Genomic DNA, 22,850 nt, shown 5'->3' with positions numbered 1-22,850 from the left:
ACCTTAAAATTTCCATTATTACTTAATTATTAAAAATTACTAAATTTTTAAATTGTTAATAGAAACGATATATTATTTTTGTTTTGCCTTTCTGAATTTGCAATTATCTTATTCTGACATCTTCCATTTAAGATGCTTCATGCAGATCACTGGGATTCTACTTGTTTATATAATATTATATATCATATATTATATATAATATATGATATATAATATTATACTGTATGATATATAACATGCGATTATAAAATTATGAATGGCATGCATTCGATTATCATTCACACAAGAGGATTTTAAAGCAATATTCTGAATTTAACTGAGATTTATTCCAAATCTCTTATGAAACATACAATTTTTTAAACATAACTTTGCATTTCAGTTACATATTTCTCAGAAAAAGTGTCAGTTGTAAATGTAAAAGTAGCCTATTTCCATAAATCTTACTGATTTTTAGAGCTAATTCAGACTCGATAAAGTTTCAGGAGTTAATGAAAAACATATTATCGATTAAGACAATAAGTTAAAATAATATAGTTTATGTCAGCATAACATTCCAAGCGAAGCATAATTTTAACAAAATTATGCTTCTAAATTTCAGTCTAATTTATCGAAGTTGGTTTTTTTCTTTGAAAAATTTCCTCTTCTTTCAAATTTTAGTAGGATAAATGTTACAGATTTTCGAATATTTCATAAATGCTATATTGTGAAATTTAATCAAGGCTAAACAAATAATTCCTAATTTATGAAAAACTACCCTTGGATCAACTCGTCTTGGCAATAACTTCAGTAATTTAGAACACTTTGTTTCAGATCCTTACCAAGGAATTATGTTTTTTAAAAATATCCACAATCACAAAAAAGAATAAATACTAAAAAAATTAAAGGTGATTCGAATATCACATTATTTGTTAATTTGACTTGATTGTCTCTCTAATTTATTTTTAAAAATTTATGCTTAATTATATATTTATAATAACATATACACACAAAAAGAATGTATTTAGTATTGTCGAAACGGTTTTTTTTATAAAAAAACCAATCACTAAAGCAATAACAGGAAATGTTGCAAAATATATAAAATTTGTTTGAATTAGAGAAAAAATGTTTTAAAATAAAATTAGTAAAAAACTTTTTTTTTTAAATTTTAAAGGGGGGAGGTAAAAGTAATTTTAAGAAATAATAGACTTAGAGTTTTATTCAATAACATTCTCTAATTCTATTAATTTTAAACTAAAATTCTAATTAACTTAAAAAAACTTTTTTTAGTAAGAATCTAAATTTTAAGGAGTAATTACTCCTTAATATATATATAATCTTTTATTTCTAGATCTATACGATCTACCCTGTAGAACCTTTTGCACGATTTTTAATCATGCATATCGTGTTATGTATATGGCAGGATGCGATGTACATAACAAAACGCCATCCTGTGTCCTATAACACTAATTTATATAACCAGTTGGATGAGCACAAGATGGGAGGAAGGGAAAAAAAAAGGAAGAACAAAATGTTAAAAGAAAGAGAGAGACGACAAACCATCCAGGGATCACCAGAGAGAATCCCATCGGTGTCAAATCCTAAACACTATATTCAATTTTTGGTGAAGTAATAATTAAATGGAGGGAACAAGAATACTTAAACAAATGGCGACTATGGATTGAACTCATAAGGAAATAAGATTACTGAAAAGGAAAAAAATTGATAAATTACATTGTGAACATCAGTATGACATGTACAAGCATATAAACAAACATTGTAGAGTCAGAAATCTGTAGTGTCCGTCTGGGTCCTGTGTTTTGATTTCCTTCGTGAGAATTGCACTTTTGAGCACTTTTGAATGAATAATTTAATTGATTTTGACAAGTGGCATTTTGGTATCAGTTATTGTGGAATCTTGAAGACGTCTTAGTATTTATGAATATGATTTACTCTGGAGTGGATCTTGCCGCGTGAAAGGGTATTCGATTCAACTCTCCTGTACCATTCTTCCTTGAGATTTGTTTCTGGCTTTCTCATGTACCATCAGAGAGTCAGTAAGCATTCGGTAGCATAGTGAATTGGGAAATCCTATCTCCCCACATCTACGGCAAGGAGAGTTGGCCAGATGGAATCTGTGCTGGTATGTCGGGAATGGGACGTGTCCAGAAAAGAACATCCGCTCTGTTCCAGTTGGTCGCGTAGAGAGAAACTCTTGGTATTGTGTTGAATGTGGACCGCCTGCTTCGCCTTCTTCCCATTCCTTTTGCCATCTTATCTCGGTTTGGAGGATGTTCTTCAGATGACATCTTGGAAGTTTCATTACATTTCGATCTTGATTAGCACTAACCGCTGTTTTGGCTAGTTTGTCCGCCGCTTCATTCCCTTTCATAACCTACATGTGCCTTGATCCATGAGATTTTAATGAGAGGATTACAAGAAGAAGAGAGAATGTATCTCTTGCTAATTGTCTATTGGAATTTGGAGAACTTGAAGCTTGTATACTTGCTTTATTGTCGACATAAAATTGGGCTAGGGATTGGATCTGATGAATTGAGAGAGGTTGCGTATTTGACTGCTTTATTGAGTGCTAATTGTTCAGCTTGGAAGACCGTGTTTTCTTTCAATAGGCTGGTTGACCACAGTTGTATAGTGATTGCATTCTGCATGACACAAAATGCAGCGGATGCAATGTGCAAATAAATGTTAATCGACAGACATTATCTTTTTAAAATCAATAAAATTCTCAACATTTATTAAGTGTGATTAAGCCCATTTATTGCCGTATAAGCACACCAAACTATAAATAATTTCTTACAAGTTTTATTACGAAATAGAAGAATATCTTACTGATGACTTAACTTAGTTGTTAAGAATGCAGTTAAAGTAATCCAAGAAAAAAATTTGATATCAACCATCTAAAGGATAAAAATAAACATAGCAAAATCACAGTTTTTAATTAAACCTTTAGCATTACTCATATTATATTTCTTTTGACACATATTCATTACTTCTTGAGATATATATTTTTAAAGTTCTATAATAAGATTTATAATAACATTTTTCAAAGAGAATTGTTATTAAAGGAAGTTATATTTATCATATTTTTAACAATGCTAATTTTTATAAAATACTGAAATTCAGATTATTTAATTTAATATGAACATATAATTTTCACATTTGGTAAAAAATGTTGAAGATTTAAAAAAAAATATGATTAAGATATATATAGTATTTTTGTTTAAAATCTAATTAAAAATTCAATATTTGACAATATTTTAGATCAGAAATTATTTATTATTAATTAGAATTATAATTTTGAAAGTTGCTATGTCTAAGTTAAAGTTGTTTTAGTTTTAAATGAAACTGTATTGCATTAAAAATTATAACTTGGTGTTTTTTTATGTCACATTTAGCAGAAAAATTATATCCATGATTTTTTTTTGTTTTGTCATTTTAGAGTCTTGCCTCAAACTCATCTGTCAGATTTGAGAAAAGAAATCAATAGACAACTTGGAATCGAATCTGTTCCACAGAGCTATGTGTTTTTGAGGTCAGTTGGACGAAACTTCACACAGGTACGTAGAGAAAGTTTATTCAAATCATGAGAAAAGTTACATACTATTTAAAGCCGGATTTAGCTTTTAAATTAGACAGAAATAGCTTATTAATGGAAATAAAAACATTGTTTTATATGAAAAAAGTTGTGCATAGAAACTCGTGTATAGAAATTAATAAGCATAATTTATAAAATGTAAAAAAATGTAAAAATTGACACATGTGTATAAAATTGTGAAGAATCCTTGCTATTGCGAAGAACCCTAGGTTTAAAGTGAAACATTGGAATGATTATAAAAACTCTCGAATGATGTAACCAAATCAGGTAGACTTTAGGAAGGAAAATTGTTAACAATCAGTGAGGGTGCATGGCACAATCTGGGAATGCTTCGAAAAGAAAAATTGTAGAAGCATTGAAATTGAAATGATATCAAGACGAAGTATCTTGCATTCTGGACGTGAGTCCGTGTGTAATCTTTAGATTCTGCTCAGAGGTTTAAGAGAAGTATATAACTCAGTGACCAATAGCAGTTCAAAAAAAGAGCACTTGGTTATTATTGACGGTTTTACAGAGGCAAAAGTGTCAGAAAATTGATTTCATTGAAAAAATTGTGGCAGTAAGAATTCCACTGCATAACCTTTATTAGATTCAGACACATTGGTCTCTTTCACAGAAAACCAATATTTTTGCACCCAGTTACTATCTGAATTGAAATGCTCATGTTTGCAGTAGAATTTGGATCATCAGAAACACAGAGCCAGTATTCAGCGAAGAGTTCAGATTTAATCAGCAAACTAATTCTCGCTATACAATGATATGAAGAAAGTGCTGAATTCATTTTATCTGGGAAAATTACTTATTTTTTCACAATAATACGGTTTAAACTTAGAAAAAAAAATAACTGAAATTTCTTTTGGCATGTTTTGAAGGATCGTTGGTTCCAAAATCATATTTATGTATGATAGCGTCCCTTATTTTCAGTAGAATGGCTCTCAGTAATGAATTTACTCAAGAACAAGAAGATATTCTTTATAACTAATGGTATTTTAGTTTTAATGATCTTAATGCAATAAAACAAATAGCATAAGTTCTGGAGAAGAATTATAGTAATTCAGTACAATCCAGATTGTTTTAGAGAAGATAACAGCTTTTTCAAGTGACTTGGAAAAGCCACCTTTTATATTAAACTTCAAAGCCACATTTTAATTAATTATTTTTTTATTAAAGTCAAAATTAATCATATTGCACATTTGTTTTCCAAATTTTTTATTCGACTATTTTATTCGACAGCCAAATTTATTTTGATTTCTTGAGATTTTTTATATTTTATAAAATCCATATCATATAAAAATGCAATTGCACCATTATTTCATAAACTTATGAACTAGGATGTAGAAACAACACCATAATAATTAATACTTGAATATAAACGAAATACAATCAAACGATTTATTTTCATTAAAAATTATATTAGGAAATTTAGAATTTCTGCAGAGCTTAATTAATTCGGGCATACAAATATTTTTTAACTTTGCGAAACTTTTTTATATATAGTTTTACTATATAAAATTATAAACCAATAAAAATGTGTTATTTTGCTAATTTCTGGAAAAACTGGAAAATATTTAATATATATTCAGAATTATAAATGTAAAAAATGCAAAATAAAAAAAAGAAAGAATTGATTAAAAAAATGATAAATTAATATTTATACCATATCAAAACTTTTTAATCTGTAACTATATAAATTAATGAAATGTTAGTAATGTTAACTTTTTAATCAAATTTTTTTCTAATATGAAAGTTTTTTTCACGGCAGAAATATGAAAACAGAAAGTATAAAAAAGTAATAAAAAGAGATAGATATCCTGGTATTAAGCCAATTAAAATGCTGTAAGATATATAGAATATTCTTCATTCTGTTTCAAATCATAAAAAGACTTTAATGAATGAATAAAGAATACATTTAGGTTAATTTATTTCAGTAATATATCTCAGAAATTTTAGTAATTTAAAAAAATGGAGTCCTAGAAATCCATCGAAAATATTTTTTAAAGAAAGACATGAAATTTTTTTTTATTTGAATGACATAAAATTAAACAAAAGGAACTAATTATTGTAGCATTCGCATATGAACTATAATATTATTTTGATTTTCATGGCCGGATTATAAAATAGGCAAAATAGGCAACTGCCTAAAGTCCCCTAAACGTAAGACTGGGACCTAAATTTCAACATATTTTCTGTGATAATGCCTGATTGTATTGATTTTATGTTTTCATATGACTTACAAGGACCCTGTACTCGAACGAATTTGAGTTAAAATCAAGTATCGTTTAAACGTTGGGAGGATTATTTTAAATTCATAATTAATTATTTTTTACAAGTTTTGTTCGATGTTGTTTGCAAATTCTAAAAAAAGTATTACTTGATAATTTTAAAATGCACGATTCAATAATATTTTTTATTTTAATAATTTTTTTTGTTGCTATTTCTTTGGAAATTATTTTTAAATTAGAATATCAAATTTTCTTTAAAGGCGAAAAACACAAACCAGTTTTTCCGGAAAGATTCCTAAATAAATAGTTTGCTTTTTTATTAGGATTTAATGCTTAAAACAGTTCATATAGAGAATCAAATTTGATAAAATTATGATGCCGATGGAAGTTTGTGAAGGGAAAAGAGGCCTTCCGAGAATTGCGTTACCCTAGAGGCCTTAATTCGGCCCTGCTGTTAGCTAAAAAAATTTGGACAGTGATATATTGAGGGATTTTTAACTTAAAAAAGTATTTTCAAATGAATGGCCAAGAGATATAATTGATGTATCTCTTTGTGTTCAATGCTTTTTGTAAGTTTTTTTACCCAAATTTACCGTGTTCGATCTACCTGGATGGAATTTAACATATGTGTTCTTCAAGACAAGAAGAACATCACTTCTAATCTTTGAAAGCCTAAAAATTTATTAATAGTATTAGCTAAAAATTAAAAAAAAATTGGCGTTTTTAACTATCTTCCAAAAATACATCACAAAAATAATTTTTATGCTATTTTAAAACACTGAAGATGACTTTTTTTTAAATGATATCTGTTTTATTTCAACCCGAGTTTTTTCTATTATTTCAAAATAAATTAAAATAGTAAATTAATAAAAATAATTGCAAATAATTGAAAATAAATTCTCTATTATTTGAAATTAATTTAATTGGGCACACAAAGATAAAATTCAAACTAATTTGATGGTTTGATCAAACCATTCAATAGGTTTCCTTAGCAAATATTAAAATTCATGAATTGATTTATTCTTGTATTAATTCCGAATTAGAAATTTCACTTCTGCTTTTATTCTTTATACACTTTTTAATTTGAATTTGCAGTGATTTTTAGTTGATTGATTCTAATAAATACATATTTTTCAATCTTACCAAAGTAAAATTTTGAATAAATGCATTTAATATTAATAATTCAATTAATAGGGTTAAAAATGTTTTGAGCTAATAAGTTGATCGCTATAGGTGGCTAGTTTTTCGATAAATATCACTTAGAAACATATTAAAGTTTAAAAAAATATGATTAGAATTGATATTACTTGCATGTTATTATTTCATTCACTTCATACATAATTAATATTACAGAAAATAATATTAATTACGTATCGAATATTACCATATTGAAAAGAGGCAGTCGACACTCCATGGCCAAATGGTCAGCACTAGTCTCTCAATCAAGAGATCGTAAGCTCGAATCCCGCTAGAGACAATGCGATTCACGGTCTGTGTAGATATTTAATTCCTTGATTTTATGTTTCCCTTTATTTCATGTTCCAGAAGATTCTGGACATTTCTTTAGTTTACCAGACAAGTGTTCTGGACTTTTCTTACTGTCTCCAGAAAAGTATTCTGGAACTTTCACTGTTAGTATAAAAGCAGAAGATCTGTCAGTCCCTGTGTTCTGAGTTCCGAGTTGAGTTAATAAATTGGTTTAGCTCTACTTCTTGTGTGTGTCATTGAGTTCCACACTAAAGCACCTACGTGACCATATTATACTTAGATTGTCCCAGAAAGCTCAAGATTTTATGAAAATTTAAATGATTTTTATGACATAAAAACAGTAGGACAAAGATTTCAAATACTATGATCAATAAAAACTTGACCTGACATTTATTTTTAAATTCCATTTTCTACTATTATGACAAGGTGGGTTTGTTCTAATTTTCATTTCTAATGTGGGTTTTTTCTATTTTTATTAGATGTAGTAAGAAAAGATACTTTCAGCAAAATTTTAAAGAAAATGAATCAGTAATCAATAATTCATACACATTGATTCATCCTCATAAGTTACATGTCATGATTTCACTTATTGAATTATAGCAGTTAATCAATCGATAATGAAGTACAAATGGGGTTCCCCTGTATTTCATTACTTCCTTCCAAAACATCCACAGAAACTAATCTTTTTCAGCAGAAATAATAGAATCCAAAACGCAGAGCTCAAACGTTGCGTCTTGATCACGAGTCAGCTAGGATTGCGCTTCTGAGACAATTAAGAGTCGCACGAACACGAGATTTTCCTTAAACTTCCGCGTTCTTCCCCCCTGCGGGTTTTATCTGGGGCAGTATGATTAAACACACCTGGAACATGACTGAAATGAAATGAAAGCTCAGTTCCGAGTTCAGGGAGGCTTTCTTGACCCCACCTATCGATCGAAGCGAGGGAGAAACTTCCTACTGCCCAAGTTTTTGGAGGAAGTGATAAGAAGGTTTCGTAATGATTGTAAGCATGGCAAGTCATTGCCTCGGTTTATCGCCAAGGATGGAGTTTGAGTGGAGTCCAGAAACGGAATATTTTGGTCTAGTAAGTCTTTATTTATGAGTGTAATCCCTATAAAAATTAACCAATATTTGTAAATTGAAAGAGGATTGTATAAAATGTATAGCAAAGAATTAATAACACATTATTCTTTATAGAAAACAATATTTTAACTTTTTTGTTCTTTTTATGCAAATTTTTATATCATTTTGAATTGTAATGATCAATTAAATAGTAATTAATCAATATTTTCAAACGTTAAGAAACATTTCATGGATAGAATTTCTAATAATTATAGGGTTTTTATCTCTTACTATAATTTTTATATTTAGAAATGAGCATTTAGATAAACAGTTTTCGCCCTTTTAATATTTGACATATAAATTTTAATATCGATTTTACTTATGTCTCCTAGATAAATGAAATTGAATAATCTGCATCAAAATGTCATCAATTGCATTCTGTTTAAATATTTCAGATTTTTAAACTTGTTTATTTTTATATAGATAAAAATATATTCATATATTTTGTATTCTATAATTATTATCTCTATGTTTTGTTTTTATTTTTGTGTTCTTCATTTTATTATTGGGCACTTACTTAAGAATGTATTTGTATCAAAAAGTCAATATCTTCAAAAGGTGAGCGATTGATCTAATGGGAGGAGAGCTAAGCTTTCTTTCGTTGAATGGAGTGGGAATTTTGAAAGAAAAGATGAGGATTGTCACTTGATGTTATCCTGGTCAACATCATACTGGTATCGAAAACTGATACACCCATTCTAAATTACTGCGTTATTTTAAATTGGAATCTAAATAGAAATATGGCAAGTAAAATCTAAGATTTTTAAGAAATATATCTTTAATTAATTCTACAATAAATAGTAAATTTTAACATATATATATATATATATATATATATATATATATATATATATATATATATATATATATATATATATATATATATATATTAGTATTAAATAATATATAATATTAAACTGCCTCATATTAAAATTTTTTTGAAAAAATAAACGTGTTTTGTATTTGCAAAATTCATATATTTGAGAAATATTTAAAACTGAATGAAGTGACAATTGTTAACGAATGTAAGATGATGCGACTAACAATAAAATATATTGAACGTAGTGTTTGCCTTTAATTGATGAAATTAATTTGATTTAATTTTAATTTTTTATACTTAGATTGAGAGAAAATATACTTATTCTATTTCGAAGCCTATTTTACTTTTAAATAGTTTCATAATCAAAATATTTAAGATTTTAAGTCAGTTAAAAATGCACCATGCAAGATAGAGAACTTTCAGAACTTATTCAATTACCAAAACATGCGGTAACTTAAAAAGGTTTGCTAATATAAAATGCATTTTAAGCAAGAAAAAAGAATAAAAATGCCATATATTTAACTGCAGATTAATAATATTTAAGATCACTGAGTGACTTAAATATTATTAATAATTAAAATAATTCTTCCTCTAATAAACTATCTGTTGAAAATAAAGCAACCTAATAAAAAAAAACCCTACATCCTTTTTCTTAAAACACTTTTTTACCCTTTTGCGTCTCCTTATTTTAGTATCGCCAAATTTTTGTGACTCACAATGGTCGTAAAATCAGGAAATTTGCGTTTGATACATTGATCGTACTTTCAGATCAGATGAAAATATCTATGGAGGGAAAATTAGTTCAGCTTTGCTAAACAACATTCTTATAAAGTCAACATTGCTGTTAAAGCTAATGCAATGTATATCAAACCATTAACGTTGAAATGTAAAGTCAGCTACTACTTAAGGCGATTGTTTGTTCTTTCATAGAATGTTTTAAGTTGTATTTTCGATTCGATTTAAGTTGTAAATTCTTTCCAATCAATATAACTAGTTATTAACTTGTTTGTTATAATTGTAATAGTAACTTGTTTATTATCACTGTATTAAAAATAATTTTTTTTAATTATTTTCACACAGAGAAAATTAGATCATTATAGTTAAAAATAATTATATGTTTCAGGTTGCACAACTTTATAACCCAAAAGACATTCGAAATTTTAACATTGTAGTGATTTAAAATTTAAATCATGTTCTTTAGAGGATGAATCAGCATTTTATAAGAAATGCTTTTCAAAAATTGATTTGAACTTTTTATGATTTGAGTATTAATCATTCCATTCTTTAAACATCCATTCCGTTTAATATTATGCTTTTCACATGTTTCTAAACAACTCAAATTCTTATTACAACAATTTTATATCAATTATTTTAGAATCTATTTTTTTATTTTTTATTATTTTATAGTTTGAAGATTTTGAAGCAGAAATTTTTATTGTAATTATAAAACAAAGAATAAATTCCATATTAATATTCAAATAGATCATGAAAATAGTCAAGAATCAGAATTACATGAATTTTAGTTCTGTTTTTAAATTTTATCTTTTTATGTTCGAATTTTTGATTAAATACAAAAACAATAGGACATTTTATTAAACGATTACCATATGATATTTTATTGAAATTCCCTGGTTTTCTCCAAATATTAATGAAGTAAAAAATTATGCAAAGTTATTGATGTTGAAGTGAAAATGTTTGTGAGATTTCTGTAGCTATCTGAAAAGAATTTGTTAAATAGTTGTAATAAATACAGTTCAATGTAAAATAATTTGTTAAAAGTTGAAATGAAATACAGAATTTTCAGGAATTTGTTGCTTGTAAAAACACAATTTAATTGAAATATAAAGGCCCTTTAAGACAAAATTAATCTTATTGCAGATTTTTATTCATCGTCAACGAAATTTTTTGGATGTTTTTAAATAATAAAAATTTGTGAGCATTATTAAAGATATTTAATAGCATAATGCAGCTTTATTTAAAAGATTAAAGGACGTAAAATATATTACCATACATTACCGTTTCTTTATGGATAAATATTAAAAGAAGTATATATCAAGAAATATTCCTCGAAAAATAAAAAATAAAAATCGTAGAAAGAGGAATGCATCAATGGATGCAGTTGCCCTATCGGTAATTATTGTAAATTTAAAACTGTAATATAAAGAAATGCAATTTTTATTTTGTTCTGTTTTACTAATATTGTAAAATTCTTGTTTCAGGTTAGGCCAAAACAAGAGATGGAGATGAAAGTGAAGAATTACGTCCCTCCATACGTAAGTAATCAAAAATTGATTTTGACGCTTCATTTATTTTTACACTAGCCGCTTTTGGCGACCAGCCGGTTCGTCAATCTTAATGTTCGTTAAAATTTTAATAATTAAATATTTTATCCAATTCCTATTTTAATAGCTTCTTCTTCAAAATATTTTAAAACTTCAAATTTTCATAGTCCTATAATTCACTCATAATATTATAAAGGCCTTCAGTCATAACGTAATATGCATCTCTCTAATTTTCTATTAGCTCCCGTTATAATTAACAATGTTTAATTTTAAATGTATCAAACATTAAGAAAATAAACAGAATTGTTTGAAATAATCGGCCGAAAAATTTTAAGCCTAGCTTCATTAGCATGGGGAAAAAAAAAAAAAAAAAAAAAAAAAAAAACTGAAGTTTTACTCATTTGGCGGTGGGGAAAATGAAAAGTTTTTTTGCCGGGAAAGTTAGTTTTTAATTAATAATTAAAATTCTAATTAAAAATTCAAAAAAGGGACCCCAGGTGCACATTCCCGACCTCCAAAGTATACATGTACCAAATTTGGTAGCTGTAGGTCAAACGGTCTGGTCTGTAGAGCGCCAACACACGCACACACACACACATTGAGCTTTATATAAGTATAGATTACCAACCGACTGTTATTGAAATATTTCTGAAAATGATATACACTAAGTATTTCTTAAAAGTGAACAATTCATTATTATTACTATAATAATAATGATGAATAAATTAATAAATGGAGTGCTGAAATAAATAGGGAAATAAAAGAAAAAAGTGTACATTGAAAGATTATTATTATCCTCTTTAACCATATGAAATATATAGAATATCTAGCACACTATATACTCTGACTCTATTTATTTTCTAGATCCTGACATTATATATTCAATTATTAAAGAATTCATAATCATTTTTTTTTCTAAAAATATGATTATTCAAGTAAAATTATTGTCACAAACATGACTGTTTTTTCGACTGAGTAATTTTTAAGATATTTGAATTCATTTAATAGTTATTATAGAATATCTAGTATTGGAAATATATATCATAAAGTATAGTAATATCTAACTTATTTTTGATAATCCAGTATGCTTATGGAATGTCCGTTGTATGCTTCTAATAAAATTATAAAAGTCATTCATTAGCATTTTCGTAGTATGTTTATTGTTGAAACTCAGAAAAAATGCAAATATTAAATGTTTTAGTTTCAATTGTTCACCAAAAAGTTTCCGAAGTTTAGCAATTTGAGCTTGAATTATTTATGGATATAAAAATTATAATTTCGACACCCTCGAAACAAATTTTGTATTTAACATAAGTATTTATAGAAAGAAATAGCATTGCAGTTTGATTGATCTGCCGATAATCGAAAGTTGAAATAAAAACACGAATAGCACTCAGAAGATGATTTATGAGTATTTTCTGGCAAATATAGAATAATGATAAATTATTAATAAATTTGAAAGAAAAATATTTTTTCATATGAGGAGTTATTTTGCTAAAACTATATATTTTAAATAAACGAGGGCTTTATAATATAATGATAATACATTGATTTAGATTTATTATGAAGAATGTATCTTTTAACTACTTATCTTCAAATGACATTTTTTAATATGTTGCTGTAGTATTTAGCAAACTGCAATTCTCTAATAATTATTTTTAAAGGATTCCGATCTATTAATTCTTAAATGATTTTGATAGATATCAAAATATAGACTGTAATTTGGAAAGATATTAATGGAATAAGCATTTTACCTTAAATATTTATTCATCGGAAAATTAGAAGAAATATCATTTTCTGATAGTTAAAAACATAGGAATGAGAATAACTAATCCTGCTTATATTATGCTTTTTCCAACTCATCTCGTTTAGAAATATAAAAATATAATAATTAATGAAAGGGTAAATAAATAATAATAATAATAATAGAGCAGCAATAATTTTAATATTTAAAATTGTTTATTATGTTTGAATCATTTAATATTATCGTAGAAAACATTAACCGTTTACACTCGGTTAATGTTTCGGTTATGCATCGGAAAAGTAATCCGAAGCATAATTATTCACCTTGCACAAGGGCTTGTTTATTGTTCCGAAAAATAAATATATATTATTGATTATATGTAATTGTATAATAATAATATTAATAATATATAATTGAATTTCATTGAAAAATTAATCTACGTCTTTTTACCATTCTGTAAGCGTTTTTAGCAACCAAAATTGAACTAACTAAATGAATAAATATATAAAACGTTAAAATGAGGTCCCGTCTTGAATGGTGAGTGAGAGGCACCATCCGAGTTCAGAAGGTTAAAATAGGTTTCTACGAGTCCAATTATGAATTTTCTGAATATCAGTTATAATTATGTTATAATATTCACTTTTCAGACTAAATAATTGGACTAAAATTTAAAATCTTTTATTATATTCCGAACGATGTAGTTTTTTTTATAAAGAATGCATGACTGAAAATTAAAAAAAAAACATTCAAAAGATCAATCGAAAGGTCTAAGGCAAAAGCGATGAAGGTCCAATTTTTAAAATTTTCAAGCGATAAAATCATCGTTCACCAGTTCTTCTGTACTATTTGGATCAGAGAATCCTAATAGAATCTTATCATCCCCATTTTCAAGTAGATATCATTACAGTTAAGAATTAAAGGTGCTGAAAATACAGAAACTGGAAAAAAAATCTTGCCCAAGGACCGAGAATTGTTCTATGAGACATAAATTATTGGAAGAAAATATTAAAATAAAACGAAAAATTAAACGAATGTATACTTTCCTTCAAATGAACTCTTAAAGTAGTGAAATCTACTTTAAGAGAATATATATATATATATATATATATATATATATATATATATATATATATATATATATATATATATATATATATATATATATATATATATATATATATATATATATATATATATATATATATATATTGTGTGTGTGTGTGTAAGCATTTTGTTTGAAGCAGAAGGTAGGTTTGAAGATATAGATGAGATATTTTACATTTTTAAATTAATTTTAATATCCATTCCAGCAAAGCATAATTATTTATACACCGAGATGCGGACAAGACACGTCCGTTACAGTGCGGCTCAAAAGCGGAAGTCGAAAAAGAACGCAATAATGTATCCTTCTTCTGATATAACCTGAGATTTTGACAGGGAAAATATTTCTTCATAGTGCTACTATATTAATAAGATTCTAATGGGGATTTCTGTCGCATGTCAATCACAAGTAAGGGAATCACAGGGATCTTTTAAAAAGAATGTGCTTACTAGACATTTTCCTATCCCTTCAAGCGGAGCGTGAGAATGTGTCGGCGTTTAGCCGATTCAGCAATTTTATAAAGCTTCTCTTGAATTAATTAAAGTGAACGTGGAATTGGATCAAGAAATAAGAGAACGAACTTACTAAGAGCTAAATTAAGATAACACTTTTGAAATTAGAGTCAAAATATCATCACACACACACACACACACACACACACACACACACACACACACACACACACACACACACACACACACACACACACACACACACACACACACACACACACACACACACACACACAAATAACTTTCACAAAAATGTGGAAGGAAAGAGTGAAGTGTTTTCTTGATATTATGCGATTTATAGCTATAATTTATTCATTAGGTGATCGGAAGAATAGGGAAGTTTAGTTTTTTGCTAATAATTTTTCTAGAAGGAATGTAACATAAATTTTAATAATAATAATAATGAATTATTTTTTGGTTTATTCAGAAAATAAATTGTTTTTCTTTCCACTGTTTCGCTTTGAAAATCTAGTGGAATATTCAGAATCCTGATTAATATGGTATCAGTTTTTATACTCTTACACCAATCATATATAATCAATTATAATGACTCAAACTGTTCATCATATTAATGAAACGATATAAATGGAATTAAAAAAAAACATTTCAAAATTCATTTTTTAATGACTTGTTTCAAATTTTTGACAAGAATTATTGCAAAAGAATGTAGAAATAAAATATTACTCGCAATTAAGAAAATTAAGTACTAAAAATGGTTCAAGTATTTTTATTTTTAATTAAATCCTGTTAGGAAATGTGTGCGCGTTACAAATATCTAAAAATGTAATTTATATCTCAACATATCATTAAATAGTACATATTCCATAAAGAATTTGTGAATGGACATATATTTAAAAGTTACTAAATCAAAGAAAAATGAATTCTTATAATTATAATAAGTCTTCTCTGTAACCAAAAAAGGATATTGTTTATTAATACATAATATAATACATAATACACATATATAATGCACAATACACATATATAATATATAATGCACATATATAATACATAATGCACATATATAATATATAATACACATATATTTAAAAAACACATATCTATTTTTCTATCGTGTTGTCATTTTTAGCCATTTATACCGATGATATTTAAATCACGTAAGAAGTTTTAACTATATGTAATAGTTAATAAAAAAATAAATAAGAACTTTTGAAAGTTTAGCGCAATTACGTGTAAAATATACATCTACTTATGTTATTACGCTAAAGTCGTACTTAATTTATTCATCAAATCATAAAACATGAGCATTCTAATGAGCATATGAAGGTGAGGTTTTAATGATGGCTTATTCCGTTTTATTAAGTACTTGTCAATTAATCTCCTCCAAGGTCACAGTGAATATTTAAAATCCATTGTGAATGCATGACACACACAATTTTGTAAAATTTCATACCATATATATCATAAATATTTTGTGCTGCATGTAATAAATAGATAATTTTTGTTACACTTTCTATAACTATGAGTTTTTGTTACGATTTATTTATGATCATATATAATTTTTTCAGCATTTGTTTCAATCACTTTTCTAGGTAGATACACAATATATTGGTGTGTCTAACAAACAATTGATAATTAGAAATATTATTACTAATAATGAATTATTACAATAGTAATACTTATTATTTACAAAGCTGAGCTATTATCTAAGAAATAATTTGGATGTTCCATTTTTGTTATTGCAGGGCTAAATCGTAAAGACTCATTAAAATCGCGAAGTTGAATGCTTTAATTGTTGCAATATTTTCTTGACAACTAAATTTGAGAGGAAGTATAAAAAAAAAAAAAAACACCATAGAAATTCTTCTAATTTTTCTGCCGTAATATTTCTTAAATATTCGATTGTTCTTTCTTTAACCTGAACGTTTTGAAACTTTTTGTCTGGTTTAAATGGATCAGAAATAGCTTCCATATTACGTCTAGTCGCTTATGGTTTTAATTACCGGCAGTTACGATCAGTTTGCGTGTCCAGTTCTCATTATTTTACTTGTCAAAAGTTCGAAAATATGAATTGCTGTTCTTAATAAAAACAGAATTTGTCCTGCTCAGAATTTTTCTCCGATATTATTATGAAATAGAATATTTTTATAACAAAGGTTAAAGTTCATTGCACAAAGAATTTAAATTTGTGCTGGAATAAAAATTATTCTGCTGAGTTTATACAAGAACTACTGCTTTCTTTGTAAACATTTATAATGAGCTATAATTCAGACAAGTTAAACTGATATTTTTACTTTTTTAAATTCGAAGAAAATATTGTAGGATCGTTAAGAAAAATTTAGTATTTAGATTTTATTGAACTCTAGTTTTAGAAGCCTCTCTGATAAAAACGGAATAATGTTTGCCTGTCTGTTTTTTCGATTTTATGTGAATATGATAATTTAAATTCACAAGCAATCAGATGAATATAAATTCGACATGTACTTTTTATAATTATAATTGCAAATGCATATCAAAGTTTGAAAAAAATAAGTCGAAAATATATCTTTAAAAAAATTTTTTTTTAATAGAGATGTCAAAAGAATAACTATAAGTGCTACAAGTTAAGTGCTATAATTTAAAACTGATACATGCACAAATTTTGAATTTAAGGAGACAATGCCTCTCCTCCCCCCAAAAACAGGCATTTGATTCTCTCCACTATTTTGTGAGTCTGCATATAATTGTTCCATATTGCGGACAAATAAGACAAAATAAAAAAAGAGGCACTTCAATTAGTTTTATTTAGGTTTAATCAAATAAAAATATCGCGACAATTTGTAATCTTTAACAGATATAGAAATTGATGAAAAACAAATTCATTTAACGGAAGTAAGTGTCAGTAACTAAAGAATGAGCAAGATAAAAAAAAGTAAAAGATATTCTAAAACGTTCAAATTTATCTAGAGCTTTTTCAATACTTCCTAAATGTAAAAAAAAAGAAAAAAAAATCAATCGAAGAAGATTATTACATCACCGACCAATCAGAGTCAATTTCATATAATTGAAATTATACATTGCAATCGCATAGCTTATGCTTACAAGATGTCGATGTCGGTTCAAACATACGTCAAATTTCTTTCTGTTTCAAAGGGATTATAGGTGGATTTTTTTCAGCATGATCATATGGATAAATAAAAAGAATATCTCTAAATCTTAAACGATTGATTGATTCGCTGAAGCACAGTCAATCAGATCTTATCTAAGTCGTTGCTGTTCCATCACATAAGATGTACTATTACAGGCCTCCTCTTGGTGTGGAAACCTCACTTGGAGGTATTTTCCATCATCAGTAGTGGGGTGGTTATCCAGAAGGACCACTATTAATTTTTCAAGAGAGTTCGGTATCTTCTTACTTGTATAGCAGTTTCTCAACTGGAAGCTATTATATAAGTAAGTGCTGGTGAAGATCTGGCATAAATAATAAGATAGCTTACTTGTGTAACGACCGTGATGTTTCAGCATTTATAGCATCAATTTATGACCATATGGCACAAATAAGACGTTACTGACCAATTTAATTTTTGATTAGGTTAAATAAACATAAGATGTTGCATAAATTTAACATATAATAAGCATAAGCATAAGATATATAATAAGCATAAGGGAGTTCGGTATCTTTTTACTTGTATAGCAGTTTCTCAACTGGAAGCTATTATATAAGTAAGTGCTGATGAAGATCTGGCCTGATCTGGCATAAATAATAAGCTTATTTGTGTAACGGCCGTGATGTTTCAGCATTTATAGCATCAATTTATGACCATATGGCACAAATAAGACGTTACTGACCAATTTAATTTTTGATTAGGTTAAATAAGCATAACATATAATAAGCATAAGATGTTGCATAAATTTAACATATTATAAACATAAGGTGCTGCGTAAGTATAACATATAATAAGCATAAGATGTTGCAAAAACATAACATAAGTAACATGCTGTTATATAATATTCGTATTTATAATTGACATGTGAATATGACTTGAAATGATTTGGCTCCTTGTAGACTCTAGAATATAATACATACATATAAAGAAAATTCCTGCAAATCGTTGTATATTTTTGAATAAGAAGAAATATTCCATAGATAAAAAAAAATTTAAATGCTGTGATCATACCTGATTCCACAAAGGCTTAATAGCATGAAATGTCTTTTACCGGTGGGATTTATTTTCTATTTTATTTCATTTCGTAGCATTTTCATTACAAAGAACTGAGAAGAAACACAGAATAATTTCCTGTAACCTCGTTCTTCAGCATTTTCTCATCTCACATGCCGCTGAAGAACTGTATTTAAATGAATTTATGAGTTTTCTTTTCGAGATTCAGGTAGACTACTGCGTGACAAACTTCTTCTTTGACCCCCTTTTTATATGAAAATGGGAAAATTAACTATAAAACACAACACACGGGGTTCTGTTTTTATAGTTGGAGAACTTTTTGAGAATGCAAAGTAAGTTAATGGGTATTTTCATATGACTCATCTTTGAATTAAACAGTAACAATGTATTTCGTGTTACACGGAAGCCTGTAAGTTATAATTTATCTAGAAATACAGCTATGTTTCTTGCTATTTAAGTAAATGACAACATTCTTTGTAATTGAAATTTCAGAACTGTACCCATGTACAAGATGAGATATATATTTTTGTGTGCAATGAATTTTTCTGAAGTTATCAAATAATTTAATTCTTTATGCTTAATTCGAAATATTATAATTTAAAAATACTCGGATTTCTAAATGCTACAAATAAGTAGGATTAAAATGGTATTCCATAAATTTTAGTCTCGCATAATTATATCTGAATTAAATAATTTCAAAACAGAGAAGCATTGTTTTAAAAAGCCTAAACTTTTTAAAGCAATTATTTAAATAATGGTATAAAAAATATTTCCCTAAATAAACATTTACTATAAATATTACATGTATAATTCGAAAGTGACAGATTTTCTGATTAAGAATCAATGAAAAGGGTAATTCAAAGTATTATTTTGTCAGTTATTCCTCATGGCTTTGTTCCAGAATGTTCTGCATAGCTATAAATTCATAATAAAAAACATATTGAAAAAGTCGTGTAAAATTTAAAAGCACTGACTGTTTATTTGAATCTTATAAATTCTAATGCACTTAATTAAGTTAAAGTCTGTACTACAAAGCATTATACTTGAAACCTGGCATAATTGAACCAGCCGACTTCGAAGACATGTGATTATTTTGAGTGATCAGGATTCAGGGACTGCATTTGTTGGAGATTATGGTTGAGTCCTTATTGTCATCACCGGCCAAGGTACAATCTCTTCCGTAGGAGGCACTTCCCGCAGAAAGTGATTCGACCCTCAAACCATTACTATACCCATCAGGATGGCGAAAACCAACCACCATACTGGAAGCTTCCCATTTTTAAAAATAAGGTGTCCCACCCCAGTTGGGCTAAGACTGGAAGAAAGTATATTATAGAATTTGAACGACAATTTTTCTTAATTTCAAGTTGAAACGATTAAGAGAAATTGCATCTGATTGACATTTTTTTCAGCCCTTGTAAAATGACCGTTTAGATGATTCTTCACTGCTTTTCAGAAGAAAAAAAATCTTTATTTTTTTTTCTCTTTCAAAAAGCTTTGTTGGCGTAGTGATAGACATTCGACTTTGGGGTAGAAAAATTATAAATAGAGAGAGAAAAAAAAGGTAGAAAATTGGGGAATTTATTTCTGCTATAGATCCTCATACACAGATGCGGTTCTGATATTTGCTAAACCTACCAACATGAGTCAAATGTTCTTTTACCGACGTGTTTTGGAAGTTTAGAAAGTTAAGTGATAATATAGGCTCAATCATTAAAAGTTAACTAAAAGACAAGTCTTGAAATGACCCACGAAAATTTTCTAAAGGGAACAGTTAAATTAGTAAATAACTCGGCTTATTTCAATGCAAATATATAATCTTTCTATTTATAAAATAGAAAATTATATCAAAGAAACCTTATTCTCATTTATATGCAATTCTTCTTTAAAAGGAATTATCTATGATATTTCCGAGAAGGGGTAAATATAAGAATATTTTATGCCATTTAGTATAATATATGTATCATATTCATGTTATTATGTTGACTACTTTTTCAGGAACGAGGTAGATACAATTGAAAGTGTAATAAATTTAAAATGTGTCCAAACACAAAAAAAGACACATTTTTCCTGTAAACGTGTTGAGATGACTATGCATTTTTAATTCACAACGTAAACATTTGATTATAAACAATTATGACCTATTTTGATTTTATTGTTGCGTTTTAAAACCTCCTGAGTTCGAAAAACACATTTTTGGAAAATGTCCGTCTGCCTGACTGTGTTTCTCTGATAAAGCTAACTCAAAAACGTCTTGAGCAGGATGTCTGAAATACGGTATACGGTCTGCACCAACTGCGCGGAATAATTTTTCAAATTTCGAATAACTTTTCTTCAGGAAAAGTTCGGGTATCCGGATGTTCGAATATACGTTAAAACGATAACTACAAAACTAGGTAGATAGATTTAACATCTCTAGTGTAAACACCTGTCACATTTTGAGCCAAATACAGTAAAATATTGATTCTCTGTACTTTCAGAAACATGTAAACGCGATAATTAAAAAACGCAATGACTTAATTGTATGAAATTTGATACAGGAATTTGTGATTACAAGTTTAATTTTGTAGTAAATTTTTGTCTCAGTCGGTTGAGATAAACGTGTCTAAAGCATAAGTTCGATTTTTGGATACTATTAACCGCACGCCAGAGATTAATTGCCAAAGAAAATTCGCCAATAATATCTCGATAGATTCAGTGAAAATGCTAAATTTTCGCCAAAAAAATATTTTGTACTTATGGTACAGTAATGCTTTGTTAGGCGTTTTCTGACAAGACAAATTTATTAGAATGTATGCAAGAAAGTTTTGGGGTGGCCAATCACACTGGTTAACTCATATAGTTTAAATGAAGATCATTCGGATTGAAGAGATGAGAAAGTGCTATTTAGAATCCTTGAGTCATTGCCAAAACTCTTTACCTAACAGAAATTCATAAGATTAAGCGAAAAGTGTCATTGCATTATTTGAAATTAAGTTAATTTATAAATCAATATTCACATTATAAATCTATTGATTTTTTTAAAATATGATTTTGCATGTTTCATTTTTTATTATTCATTTTTTAAAAATTTAAATTTTTAATCTTGTTAAATTTTTTGTTAAGATATTCCAATATTTATCAAGATCATATGTACTTTTATAAAATGTTCTTCTTTAAATTAGCGTAATACATACTTCACATATTTGTAAATTTTGTACTTTTACGGGTGAAAGTTTTTAAGAGTATTATATTTCCAATGAATTTCTGAGATACATTTTATTCAAATTTTTGACTTTTTCAGACTGAAACATGAAAATAATTACTTACAAACACATTTTAGTTTAATGAAAAAATAGTAAAGGCTATTATTTATATAGTGATTTTTAATCGCTATTTGTTAGTTATAATAATATTATTCATAATTTTATTGATAAAATCTAAATCAATGATTTTATAGATTAGAAAAATTAAAATATGAAAATACAGTTGTATGTCTACGGTAGCAAAATTATATTATTACAAATAAATTAGCATTTATTTTAGCAAACTAAACTTTTTTTAGGGTACTATCTCCTAGAATTAATACAAATTCGCATGTATTTAATTCACAAATTCACATTATTTAATTTTTAATTTTCTTGCTTAAAAAGTACTAGTTTTAAAATAAATTCTCCGTAGATATTACTTGTCCCTTTAAAATTTGACAAATATTTGAATTTAATTCAAAATACCTTTTTTTATTTGAAGAAACCGTGCAAATTGATAGATTTCATGTCCACGATGATTCAAAAACTTCTTGTTTCTCAATGAAAAATATTTTGTTGTTCAAATCGTTACTAATCATTAATTCCAATAACATTATT

General features: G+C 27.2%; 1 protein-coding gene across 3 annotated transcripts in view; it reads left to right on the top strand.

Annotated features, from left to right (window-relative positions):
- The window catches only part of LOC129971427 (scaffold attachment factor B2-like), a 181,629-nt gene that overhangs the window by 69,969 nt on the left and 88,810 nt on the right, over positions 1-22,850 (top strand). For 2 of the 3 annotated variants that reach the window (XM_056085193.1, XM_056085185.1), the window contains exons 3-4: positions 3,437-3,554; positions 11,464-11,517. In XM_056085193.1, the coding sequence (XP_055941168.1) occupies positions 3,437-3,554; positions 11,464-11,517 (172 nt within the window). Of the gene's footprint in view, positions 1-3,436; positions 3,555-8,273; positions 8,387-11,463; positions 11,518-22,850 lie in introns of those variants that run through there. The other variant, XM_056085202.1, reaches the window with a different exon arrangement.

The sequence above is a fragment of the Argiope bruennichi genome, chromosome 1, assembly GCF_947563725.1.
Source record: "Argiope bruennichi chromosome 1, qqArgBrue1.1, whole genome shotgun sequence".
NCBI lineage: Eukaryota > Metazoa > Arthropoda > Arachnida > Araneae > Araneidae > Argiope > Argiope bruennichi.
The sequence above is the reverse complement of the archived record's forward strand: the minus strand, read 5'-3'. Positions and strand labels throughout refer to the sequence as shown.